Genomic DNA, 13,765 nt, shown 5'->3' with positions numbered 1-13,765 from the left:
GAGGGCAGTGTCACTGGCCCTCATATAAGGGATCCAAACCGGGGCCCTCTGGCATCCCAAGCCAGTTCTTAACCATCGCGCCACTTGGCTGGCCCTGACTTTTTCTTATTTATTTTATTTTTTTGGAGGAAGAGGTTTAGTGTATTAGGCTAAAGAATACAATTCCTTGGGTAACAGGTAAACAAAACCCTGTTCTCTGAATTCATAGCTAACCTCCTCCTAACATGCTATGGGAGGCATGTGACATCATCTTTCAGATGAAATAACAGATGATTAAACGATTGTCAAGAAAAGTTGCTGATCTAGGGTTCTACGCAAATACCAGTTTGAATGTGAGGGTTTTATTCTCATCAGTCCCGCTGACTAACTGCAGCTCACTGTTGGGTAATATGAACCATTTATAACAATGACAGTACTGCCCATCAAGCCGTCAAGCATTCCAAAGCAGCAGCATGGTGGCTGACAGGGCCACTAGGATCATTAGTGCACATGCTAAGTTTGCTTGTCATACTTTCATGGATTCCAAGTTTCCGTTTAGACCCTTAAAGCTTTGAACTACTGAGGGGAGCTCCAAAAAAGCCAGTTGTAGGGTACCTGCAAGAAGAGAACACTGCCATTTCATTCCCTGAGTGGACATCCACTTAAGCAGTGGACTGGCTGATGTGCCTCACTCCTGCCCCATGCCCATACGAAGGGCAGGGTAGGCTTGAAGAAAAGCAATGGGGTGAGCAATGGAACAGACCCTTTTTAAGGATTAAAACAAGGTATATGAATTTCCCATAGGTTAGATAGACACTGTGGAAAGCTTGAGCCATGTTGCTGCTACTCTGCTCCAGGGGGCTGTTTGCCAGACAAAGGGCCCCAACAAGGAAGTGAGCTGTGCATATCAGGATAGGAGCCAGCTGTGGAAGAAGGCAAAAGAGGCCAACACAGTCATAACTCCTATTCCTGGAACTGTGTTGTGGGGAGGCTTCTTCTAGGACCCCTTGAAAAACACGATGCACCTCCCACCCAACCTATAATTAAGCCCACCAAAGAATTAGTGACAGCCAAGAAGGGGCTATATCAATACCAGTTAAGTTAGAGACATCTGTCCCCTTTTTCTTCCCTTCTCCTCAGATCTCAAGATACCAGAGGAAAGAGAAATAGGAAGTGGTAAGGGTTAAAGAGCAGATCATGCCCCTCTCCTCACTCCTTGATCTTTAAGGTCAAGGTCTAGCAGGAGCTGGAGGAGCAGAGGAGGAAAAGGTAAGCACAAGACAAATACAACCCTGAAGTTTTAAATGGAAGAGAGTGGATAGGAGTTTCTATGTCCACAGTGCCTAGAAAGGTATGAGATCTGCCTGTCTCTAAGGAACATAAGTTTAGACTGTCAAAGTAGTGTGGCTACACAAGGCAGGGCCTTTTTTAAACACATGACTCATCAGTTATGTGACCTTAAACTCTGGGGCAATATTGTCATCGAGCCCTTGGGATTCCACCAGATCCATTAGAACTCATTCTCACAAATTCTAATTAGGAGCACTGATGAGTTCTGAAATTTTATATGTGTTCTCAGTGCAATCATGGGTAAACGGCAGCATACTTAGTGGTTAAACAGAGCTTCACTAACTAGACATTGCTGTCTACAATATGCAGAATTATATTAAAGCTATGGTGCAGACGATTCTACAAGTGACCAAAAATGGACCTGTCAGCCCCCAAACAGTACCCAGTCTCTGAGGGCAGGTCTGAAAAAGATGAACTGGCACTGGGAGAGGAAACCTGCTGAGGTAACTCCAGGTCAAGGTTAACAGACAACTGGCATGGGCAGGAGAGACCCACACTGGAGCCAAGTCCATTGCTTTGGGGATATACAGGCTTAACCCCCCGCCAAATTAAATTACTACCATAACCTGAAAAGAATAACTAAGACTACATAGGGTTTATAATCTACAAAAGAGCCCAACTGCCAAGAGAAGCAAGTTCGCCACTAATTAAAAAACAACAACATCAACAGTATAATAAAAATTGACTTTAAAGATCACATAATGGACAAAGTGACGCCTGCTGCAGAAGTCAGACCTTCCTCATCTCTCCAATAGCTCAGAATACCAACTGCACAAAACAATACTCTTTGTCCTGTTTAACTTAAGAGATCGCAAAGTAGTAGTGAGGTAGCCTGTGGGAGCCCCAGGAAACCACCCCCATGAGGATGAAGGGAAACTTCATATTTGACTATACCAGAGGGTCTGGGATGGGTCTAGGGAAGGTGCGGGAGGATTTGGATGGAAATGCATCGAGTATGGCTGGCTGATGACCACAGTGCCACCCCATGTTTGCCCAGACTCAACTCCCACCTCCCTTCCTTCCTGAATTCCCTCATTCCTCAAAGGGCAAAGTTCTGAATCAGTGGCTCCAGTGCCATCAATGGATCATGAGAGGTTAAGTGAAACAAGAGTTTCCCTAACAATACCGAAGAATTCTGAGTTCCTGCATGCAAGAGCAATGAGTAATCTCCAGGAAACTAATGGCCAACTCTTAAATGCCTGAGACACTGAGCATCTCTTGTAATCACCACGTACACCCACAAGTGTCTACATGCTACCTCCTGCCATGGACTCTGAAGTCAGAGATTTCCAATGTCATTTTTAAAATGTATCCTAGTAGGAAGGGGCACTGCACGTCTCTTTCTTCAATTTCTCTTTCAACAATTTGTACACAAAACAAGTTGCAATGGCAATGCTTTGGAATGAGAGAGATATTATCTAAAAATAATCTCTGGATTTAGATATAAAACCCTTGGATATCACTAACTCAGTATCTGAAATGCAACCACAACTTGGGAATAGAGCATGGAGTGCACAGGGAATAGGAGAAAGACTTGGGGTTATGCACCCAGATGGGGCAGTCATCCACAGCCCCAGAAATACCACCCACTGCAAAGCTTTTTGAGTATTCCAACTAAGCGTTTTAGTTAAGACCATCTGCTTCACAACCTAACAAAATGTTACCTGCTGATCACCTACATTAAAATCCCAAGACTACTCATTAAGGCAGGTTCCCTGGCCCCATGGAGATCTGTGGACCCTGTACTGTGTATTTTAAAAATAATTTTTTTTATATTTTGGAAAAATTAAGATTTACAGCAAAGTTGCAAAGACAGCACAGAGCATTCCCTTGTAGCCCTCACCCAGTATTTCCCAATGTTAGCATCTTACATTGGTGTGGTATATTTATTATAATTAATGAACCAATATTGGTCCATTACTATTAGCAATGAATTTGAATTCCACTAGTTTTCCCACTAATGACCTTTTGTTCCAAAATCTAATCTGCATTGCATTTTAATCATGTCTTTTTAGTTTCCTCTGGTCTGTGACAGTTTATCAGTCTTGGCATTTTTTTTTCATGACCTTGATAGTTTTGAGGAGTCAGATAATTTGAAGAATGTCTCTCACTTTGGATGTCTTTGATAATTTTCTCATGATCCCACTGGAATCATGTTATGGGTTTGGGGGAGAAAAGAAAAGAACACAGAAGTGAAGTCCCGTCTCCTCACATGATATACATGACTTATCACTGATGATGGTAACTTTAATCACCAGGTCAACACAGTGTTGGCCAGTTTTCTCCACTGTAAGTTATTTCCTCCAACTTTCCATACTCTATTCTTTGGAAGCAGATTATTAGGTCCAAGTCACACTCATGAGAAGCAGAGAATTAAGCTCTGCCTCCCGGGGGAAGTATTTACATACATAATTTGGAATTCTTGTGTACTGTAGATTTGTCTCTCCTCACCTATTTATTTATTTATTTTTAATTTTTAAAGAAACTTTATTGGGGGAACAGTGTGTTTTTCCAGGACCCATCAGCTCCAAGTCAAGTACAGTAAAACCTTAGATTGCAAGTAACTTGGTTTGCAAGTGTGCCACAAGGCGACAAACATTTCTTTTTTTTTCTTTTTTAGCTGAGCCATCCTGCTACCTGTTGGCAGCTCAGTGGCTGCTCAGCTCCGGCTGGACTCGAACCGCTGTTGCTCAGAGCTCAAACTCTTGAGCGAGCTCTTAACCAACTGAGCCACTCGGCCGGCCTGACAAACATTTCTAATACACTTTAACTTGGTAAACATGCGATGTCTTGCAATATGAGTAGTTTGTTTCTGGAACAAATTATGCTTGCAAATCAAGATATTACTATAGTTGTTTCAGTCTAGTTGTAGAGGGCATTTTTCTAGGATCCATCAGCTCCAAGTCAAGTAGTTGTCTTCAATCTAGCTGTGGAGGGCGCAGCTCACTGGCCCATGTGGGAATTGAATCAGCAACCTTGGTGTTAAGAGCCTGCGCTCTAACCACCTAAGCTAAATGGCTGCCCGTATTTATTCTTTTATTTATATCATTACAGACTTGCATATTTATTGTGTGCTTTGGGTTGTGATCCAAGACTACATACATTATTTATTTTGTTGCTCCAATTGTTTCAGCTTTGACTATTGACAGCTCCTTCAGGACGGATCCTGTGTCCCTTTGACATGCTCCCATTCTTTGTTTTTTGAGTACTTCCCCACTTTCTGGTACTACAATATGCTCCAGCTCATCTAGTATTCTCCTTGCCCCAGGCCTACAATCAGCCATTTCCTCAAAGAGTCCTGTTTCTTTTACTGTGGAATGGTATTAGAAACACAGGTCTGGGAACTGAGTGGGACTATGCAGTTTTGGTAAGCAGCCAAGCTGATTCTTATATACTTTAGAAGTTTGAGGACAGCCATTTTGGAAAGTCAAGCACAAATAAACTAGAAATAATTTGAAAAAAATTTCTGAAATAGTTGTTTTTAAAAATTACTACTATTTTCTTCATGTTCATTCACGATTAAAAGTTCCAAAATGCAAAGAACCCTCAAGGCCCATACAGAGGAAAAGAGAAAACAATGGTAGACATAAAAAAATTTCATTCCTAATCTGGACAGAACACGCAAAGAAATGAAGCTCAACCACCTCCTTATGCTATATACAAGAATAAATTCAAAATGGACTAAAGATTTAAAAGTAAGATCTGAAACCATAAAACTCTTAGAAGAAAATATAGGAAGTAAATTTGCAGACATTGCTCTTAGTAATATTTTTACTGATATATCCCCTCGGGCAAGGGAAATAAGAGAAAAAAATAAACATATGAGATTACATCAAACTTAAAAGTTATTTTACAGCAAAGGAAACCATCAATAAAACAAAAAGGCATCCTACTGAATGAGAGAAGATATTTATCAATGATACATATGATAAGGGGTTAATATCCAAAATTTATAAAAAACTCATTCAACTCAACACCAAAAAACAAACAACCCAATTTAAAAATGGGCAGAGGACATGAAGAGACATTTCTCTAAAGAGGACATACAGATGGCCAACAGGCATATGAAAACATGCTGAAAGTCACTAATCATTAGAGAAATGCAAATAAAAACCACAATGAGATACCGCCTCACGCCGGTCAGAATGGGTATCATCAATAAATCAACAAACAACAAGTGCTGGCGAGGCTGTGGAGAAAAGGGAACCCTGGTGCACTGCTGGTGGGACTGCAGACTGGTGCAGCCATTATGGAAATCAGTATGGAGGTACCTGAAAAAACTGGAAACGGAACTACCTTATGACCCAGCAATTCCACTCCTGGGTATCTATCCAGAGAAATCCATAATGCTAATTCAAAAATATGTATGCACCCCTATGTTTATTGCAGCACTATTTACAATAGCCAAGACTTGGAAACAACTGAAATGCCCATCGGTAGACAACAGATTAAGAAACTGTGGTTCGTTTATACAATAGAGTATTCCTCCGCTATAAAGAAGGAAATCATACCATTTGCAACGATATGGATGGACCTAGAGACTATTATGTTAAGTAAAATAAGTCAGTCGGAGAAAGACAAATATGATATGATCTCATTTATATATGGAATCTAAAAAACTGAATGAACGAGCAAACTAAACAGAAATAGTCTCAGAGATATAGAGGAAAAACTGATGGTTGCTAGATGGGAGGGGGGTGGGGATGAGGGAGAAGGTAGAGGATTAAAAAGCACAATCAGTAACCACAAGATTGCCACGGGGATACAAAAGACTGCTTGGGGAATATAATCAATAATGTTGTAAAAATTTTTTAGTGTATCTGAAGTATACTTGTCTTATTAGGGAGCCCACTTCATGGATGGTGTAGGTGCCTGACCACTGCAGTGTACACCTGAAGCTGAATAATAATGAATGTCAAACACACACACACACACACACACACACACACACGCACAGGATGTAGAGTACAGCATAAAGAATAGAGTCAGTGGAACTGTAACAGCTATATATGATGTCAGAGGGGTAATAAATTGGGGGAGGGGAGGTTATCACTTTGTGAGGGGTGTAAATGACTATTATATTGTTTTATACATGTGAAATATAAAAAAAATAATTCATTCCTAAATTAAGTGGCCCTAATTCAGCACCTAAAAACTAGAATAAAATATATTTATTGAAGGCTTTCTCTGTGCTGGGCACTAAGCTAAGTGTACATCTCCAAACCTAATACTGTAGGTATAATTTCTCCCTTTTAAAAGACACAGAAATTGAGGCCTAGAAAGGCAAAACGTTTCACAAGCAATACAGTCAGTAGGTGGCAGAGCTGAGACACCAAATCAGGTACATGTGATTCTCAAAGCAGAGGATTTTGCTATGACATTCTGGTAACTACGGCTTATGTGAGTCTGTGTGGATGTCTGTTATGTCTACCCGATCGCAAATGCCATGAGGGAGGGTCAGCTTCTTTACTGTTGTATGTCCCATACAACATAGTAGGCACTCAGCAGATAATATCTGAAATCTGACCACATTTCTATGTGGTGAAAATGAGAACTGCAAAGTACAACACATTTCATCCCACTGTATGCTATAAGTATACTTCTGTTCCAAATTAGGTAAACAATTACAAGAAAAGCCCCACATCACACTGAAAGCAGATTTCTAAATTCACACAGTCCAGATTTGGGGATGATGAAAAAAATGTATGAGCAAGCCTGTTCTGAGTGATAAATTTTAGTAAACAAAAACATAGTTAATAAGTAGTCTAAGAGTTGAAAGAAAATCCCCAAAGCCCATCATTTTCTTTACTGCCAGAATTAATCAATCATGAACTTCAAAGATGAAACTGTTGTTCAATGCTTCTGAACACGGGGCAGATCGTTCTTAACATAAAGCAAACACTATTCTGAACTGGTTGTGCTGACCTAGATCAAGGATCAGAACGCCATTTCTATTACACTTATGAAACCAAAAGCCCCTGGGCACACTTTATTGTAAATGATGTGGATTTAATGGCATAAGCAAACTCAGATGATTGACTTTAAACCAAAGCCTAACACCAACATAATAAAAATATTTTTAAATTAAGTCCACATCTATCAGCTAACTTGTGAAAAAGTTTTAAATCACTTCTTCCTATGAATTAAATGTACTTCGTAATATGCTTATCCATTTGTTCATTCCTTCATTTGTTCATCAAATATATTTATTTGATTCCTATTATGTGCCAGCACTATTTTATATGCTAAGGACCATAGATATGAACAAAACAGATGAGAAATGGCTGCTGTCATAGAGCTAACAGCTCTGGCGGGAGAGCAACAATAAATAAATACAACAAACAGATGTCAGTTGGTGATAAGTGCTGGGAAGAAAAGGAATTCACAGAAGGGGCAATTTAAGGTAGGATACTTCCTTACTGAGAAAATGAACTTGACCTGAGAGTGGTGAGGGAACTCAGCTATATCCTTTGGAAAGAGGCAAGAACAAGTGTCAAAGCCATGAGGCAGGACATGTGCTGTGTGTCGGGAGCCACAAGCCACAGCAAAGTGAATACAGGGTGGAGTGTCATAGGAGGCATGGTAAAGAAGAAATGCAACCATGGTGAAGTATGGGGTGGAGAGGGATGGGGACTGATAGCATAGTTCCTTGTGGGTGATTCTGGGCACTTTGACTTTTACTGAGGGAGCTGGGTAGCCATTACAGAGAAGAGACTTGAAAGCATCACTCTAGCCTGCTGTTTTGGGAATCAACTATGAGACGGGGGCCAAGAAATCATACAGATGACAGAGTGATGGTGGCTGGGATGTAAGGTGGTAACAAGTAGAGAGGCCAAGAGGTGGTTAGATCCTCAATATATTTTCATGTTAGAACCAACAGTATTGGGAGATGGGGTGTGGGATACGAAAAAAAAAAGTCAGAGATGACAATAGGTTTAGGGCTTAGCAAAGCGATAGATGGACAGAGTTACTACTTACTGAGGTCTGCTGTGGTAGGAGCAGATATTTTGGGAAGGGGCCCAAATTTGTCTATTTAGTTTGAGGACTGTATTCAATTCAATGAGATGTTGAGTAGGCAGTTAGTCATACAGGTCTGCCGTTCAGGGTAGCCCCCCAGAATATAAATAAATTTGGGGAGTCATTAGCATTTCAAGCTCCTCCATGAGTGAAATTCACTGGGGAATGAGTATAGAGAGAACAGAGAAGAATTTCAAGAAATGAGGTGGTGGTTGGAGGGGGATGTGGAGTAAAGACTTTTTTTTCCTAAAAGGCCTATAGGCTAATGAGAATGAGTCTATAGAGAGGAACAGGTGATGCTGGGGAGCATAGAGAATTGCTTGAGCAATTGCTGAAGGAGTAGTTCTTCTACCTGCATCAAAGATTGCTGAAATGCAGCATCCTGTCTCCGCAGGCAGGACAGGAGACATGGAAGCACTGAGATGTATAAAGGCCAGAGAGGTAAGCATTGAAAACACTGTTCACCTTGAGGGTCAATGATGAAACTAATGCAAGCAATCAAAGAGGCCAGTAAGGTAGTAAGATATACAATTAACACTTAGAAACCAACAGCCTACAAAACATATATGACAATGGATGTGTATCTAGAACAGAAAGAACTCTCAAAACTCAATAATAAAAAACCCTAAACAATCCAATTAGAAAATAATCAAGAGTGGTTGCCAGAGGTGAGGGGTGGGAGTTGGCAAAAAGGATGAGGGGGTCAAAAAGTACAAACTTTCAGTTATAAAATAAGTACAGCATGGTGGCTACACTTAACAATACTGTATTGTATATTTGAAAGTTGCTAAGAGAGTAGATCTTAAAAGTTCTCATCAAAAAAAGAAAATAAATGTAACTGTGTGGAGATGGATGTTAACTGAACTTACTGAGACAATCATTTCAGAACATATACGTATACTTAATCATTATGCTGTACACCTGAAACAAATACAATGTATGCCAATTATATCTCAAATTTAAAGAAATGTAAAAAAAGAAAGTAAGCAAAAGACATGAAGGGAGGTTTCACGGAAGAGAATATATAATTGTAAAATAAACACATGAAAAGTTGTTCGACATCATTAGCCATTAAGGAAATGGAAATTAAAACCACTATATGATATTGCTACATACCTATCAGAATGACTAAAATAAAACATAGTAACAACACTTGGTGTTGCACGAATATGCAGAGAAACTGGATCACTCAAACACTGCTGGCAGGAATGTAAAATGGTAATTTGTACAATGACAAATTAGTTTGTCAGTGTCCTAAAGAACTACACATATACTTATTATACAACCCAACAATTATATTCCTGGGGAATTTACCCCAGAAAAGTAAAAACTTATGTCCACACAAAAACCTGTACACAAATATTCATAGCAACTTTATTTGTAATAGCCCCAAATTAGAAAAAGCCCAGATGTCCCTCAAGGAGTGAATGGTTCAACAAACTGTAGTACATCCATACCATGGAATACTACTCAGTAATAAAAAGGAATGAACTACTGATATACACAACAACTTAGATGAATCTCAAGAGCATTATGCTCAGTGTAAAAAGCCAATATCAAAAGGTTCCGTATTGTATGATTCCATTTATATAACATTCTTGCAATGACAGAATTATAGAGGTGGGGAACAGATTAGTGATTACCAGAGGTTAGGGATGGTGGCAGGGGAAGAAGGGGTGAACTAATAAGAAAGAATTTTGTGGTAATGAAAGAATTCTGCATCTTAATTGTAGTGGTAGTTACAGGAATCCACACAAGTGATAAAATTGCATAGAACTATACACACAGATTGTACCAATGTCAGTTTCCTGGTTTTGATATTGTAGTAAATTATGTAAGATGTAACCAGTTGGGGAAACCGGGTAAAGGCTACAAGGAACCTCTGCACATTATCTTTGCAATTTTCTGTTAATCTATAATTATCTCAAAATAAAAAGTTTAAAAACACATAATGCATCCTTGAAAGTATAACTTTGACCATGGGATTTCTTAGAACTCAAATCAAAATAAATATATAGTTCTTTAATTTAAAAAATCAATAGCCTAGTACATAAGTGTTCATAGCAGCTTTATTGTAATAGCCCCAAATTGGAAACAATCCCAATGTCCATATACATACAATGACACATACTCATCAATAAAAATTAATGAACTATCGGTACATTCAATATGAATACATCTGAACATAGTTATGCTGAGTGCAAGAAGCCAGACAAAAGAGAGTGCATCATGTATTACCTCATTTATAGAAAATTCTAGAAAATATAGGCTAATCTATAGGGACAGAAATCAGGTTGATCATTGCCTGGTAAAGTGTTTGTGGGGAGAGGTGAGAAGGAGGAATCATATGGGTCAAGAAGTAACTTTTGGGGATGATAAATTTCTTTATTATCTTGATTGTGGTGATGGTTTCATAGACTGTGTATACATTTTTTGGCACCCTCAGTATATGTCAAAACTTACCAAACTGTATACTTGAAATATGCATGTTTAATGGTATGTCAATTATAGCTTAATAAGGTTTAAAAAATCAATAGCTTACACATATACAAATAGTAACAACTTAGAATATATCATGGAAAAGAACACCCCATTTATAATAGCAAGAGAGCAATACTTAAGAATCAACCTAGGAAATGTAGAAAATCTGGAGCTCTTAAACCTTCAGCTCTTTCCTCTTACCTCTGGTCACTACCAACCTAACAAGAAATCAAACACCCTTTCTTTAAAACTGCCTCAGCTGCTTCTGAGATGTATTTGAGGTGCCTCCAGCACTTCTGACATCCCTTGTTTAGCACCTAATGTCATTTTCATGGTGCACAGGAGTGGATCTGTATATAATGGCTACCTCTGGTAATGTAATTTACAACCGCAGAGCAGTTCCACAGAATTTACACCACTGCCTTGTGCTTTCCCATCCCTGCTCTCCTTGAATAGCATGCTGACTATAGTAAAGAGAGGTGAAGGGGACCATTCTCATGGAGTTGGGAGGGCAGTTCAGGTATGTCTTTTCTTTTGTATGAGAAGCAAAACATTTTAAAACATTGTCAGCATCTATTAGCTTCCTCCACACTTTCTGTCTGATTAGGCAGAGTACAGGGATGATGCCATCTATAACTTTCCCAAGCAAAGCCTCCTGTGAAACAAATGCTTCCCCTTGCTAAGATGATAAATCTCAGCTCAGCAGAGTCCTGTGGAAATGGGACCTGCAAAGACAGACCAACATATAGGTACACGAACCTAGCTCTCCTACCCACAGAGCATTCTTAGTTAGATGCCACTTTCAGAGTTCTTCACAAGGGTAATTTTTAATTGCTAGCAATGCACGCCATTTGGGAATGCAGATGACAAACATACATCCAAAAGGTAGGCAAATCTGAAAAAAATTTTAAATTGCCAATGTACTTACAGTTTTTTCATTATTTTCAAAAGCTTCTCTTGCTTCTTCAAATGTGCAGACTTCTTCTTTGCATTCACGCTCAATGTTGCCCTGTCTTATTTCTTCAAAAAGTCCATTAGCTCTTGGGTAGCGTTTTAATACTGAATTGGCTTTTTCTCCCGTGAGGAAAACTAAAAAGAGATACAACAATAAGCATAAAATTGTAATAAAAAACCATGTGGGAAGTTAATATACAAGATGAAAACTATTAGATGCTCTTTAGAAAACAAGGTCAACATCCTTAACATCTCCATGAAGTAACATTTAGCTCCAAAAACACCACATCTTCCATCTTCCTCATCATGTGAGTGTGTCCTTTTAGTAGCAGGTGCCCTGAGCAGGGACAGTGACATAATTAACTATGTTATATTCAGCCAACCATGGGTGTTTAAATATGGTAACAATGATACCACTACTTACAGCCATTACTACAAGTGGATACCCCAGGCACTCCGCTGTTGGACAGCAGCAAGCATATCAAAGTCCAGTCTCTGCACTATCAGTCTTTGTCACTCAAACTAAAGGCAAATAAAACTCCAACTGACCTGATAATATAAACCCGGGGGACCCTTACTTGTATGAAAAAAAGAGGTGACAAAACAATATGAAAAAATTAAGATAAATTTGGCCATAATTCATTCCAAGGAACATTCCAAAGAAATAATAATTTTGTTCTAAAGTCACTTAAGTTAAATATACATGATACTGGGGCCAGCCGAGTGGCACGTCAGTTAAGAACTGGCTTGGGATGCCAGACGGCCCTGGTTCGGATCCCACATGAGGGCCAGTGACACTGCCCTCTGCAGCTAAGATGGTGAACGGGCAGCTCGACCTGGGGCTGAGCTGCCATGGGTCACTGGCAATGGCATAGGCTGCAGTCCCCTGCTGCAGTGGGCTGCCATGGGCTACCGTGTGTAGCCGGCAGCCAGCGTGATGACCAGCAGCCACCGTGAGCGGCCGTCCAGAGGCTGGCGACTGATCTGCCTCTCCCGGGAAGAGCTCAATGATGATGCCAACTTGGGCCAGTGAAGCAACGTCCTCCACAACTAGACTGAAGAACAAAACAACAGCAATTTGTCTGTTCCCCTTCCTCCAATTCCCCACGCTGTTCCCCTCTGCCAATTCCCCAACAAAATTAAAAATATATATATATATACGTGATACTTTAATATATTCAACCCCATTTCACTGTCCTTCAGAAAAATAAAATTCTGCATGACTTACAGGGGCATTTCATATAAGCATTCAAAATGCGCATTTATGATACCCAATAAAATAAGGCAATTGTTATATGCATAGTTATGGGAAATTATATTTATTTTTACATACACATTCATTTTAAATTACACTTCAATTACATTTTTGTTTTTTATTACATTTATTGTGGTGACATTGGTTAATAAAATTATGTTTCAAGTGCACAATTCTATGCTACATAATACATCATCTGTACTCGTATATTGCATTATATGTTCACCACCCAAAGTCAAACCTCCTTCCATCACCATATATTTGACCCCTTTACCCTCTTCTACCACCCCTCTCCCCCCTTACCCTCAGGTAACCACCAAACTGTTGTCTGTGTCTATGAGTTTTTGTTTGTCTTGTTTGTTTGCTTTCAGTTTTATGAGTGAAATCATATGGCTCTTGACTTTTTCTGTCTGACTTATTGTACTTAGCATAATAACCTCAAGATCCATCCATGTTGTCACAATGGCAGTATTTCATCTTTTCTTATGGCTGAGCAATATTCCACTGTATATACGAGGTCTGACAGTTAAGTTCATGAACTTGTTGCAATGATTTTGATAACTTTTTGATATCAGAGGGATTATTCATTATGAATTTGTACCAACTGGACAAACAGTGAACCAAGTTTACTATTTGGAAGTGCTGAAAAGGCTGCATGACAAAGTTAGATGAAAACAATCTGAACTTTTTGCCAACAATTCATGGCTCTTGCATCACGACAATGCACCA

General features: G+C 39.4%; 1 protein-coding gene across 1 annotated transcript in view; it reads right to left on the bottom strand.

Annotated features, from left to right (window-relative positions):
- Window positions 1–11,916, bottom strand: part of PRRG1 (proline rich and Gla domain 1) — a gene marked incomplete at its 5' end in the record, with an annotated part of 31,537 nt that extends 19,621 nt beyond the window's left edge. Inside the window, one exon of the mRNA XM_019634744.1 lies at window positions 11,756–11,916. Coding sequence (XP_019490289.1) covers window positions 11,756–11,916 — 161 coding nt within the window. The remainder of the gene's footprint in view (window positions 1–11,755) is intronic.
- Between the last annotated feature and the right edge of the window lie 1,849 nt (window positions 11,917–13,765).

This window comes from Hipposideros armiger, unplaced genomic scaffold (genome assembly GCF_001890085.2).
Source record: "Hipposideros armiger isolate ML-2016 unplaced genomic scaffold, ASM189008v1 scaffold_1864, whole genome shotgun sequence".
Classification (NCBI taxonomy): Eukaryota; Metazoa; Chordata; class Mammalia; order Chiroptera; family Hipposideridae; genus Hipposideros; species Hipposideros armiger.
This window is presented reverse-complemented; position numbering and strand designations above follow the sequence as displayed.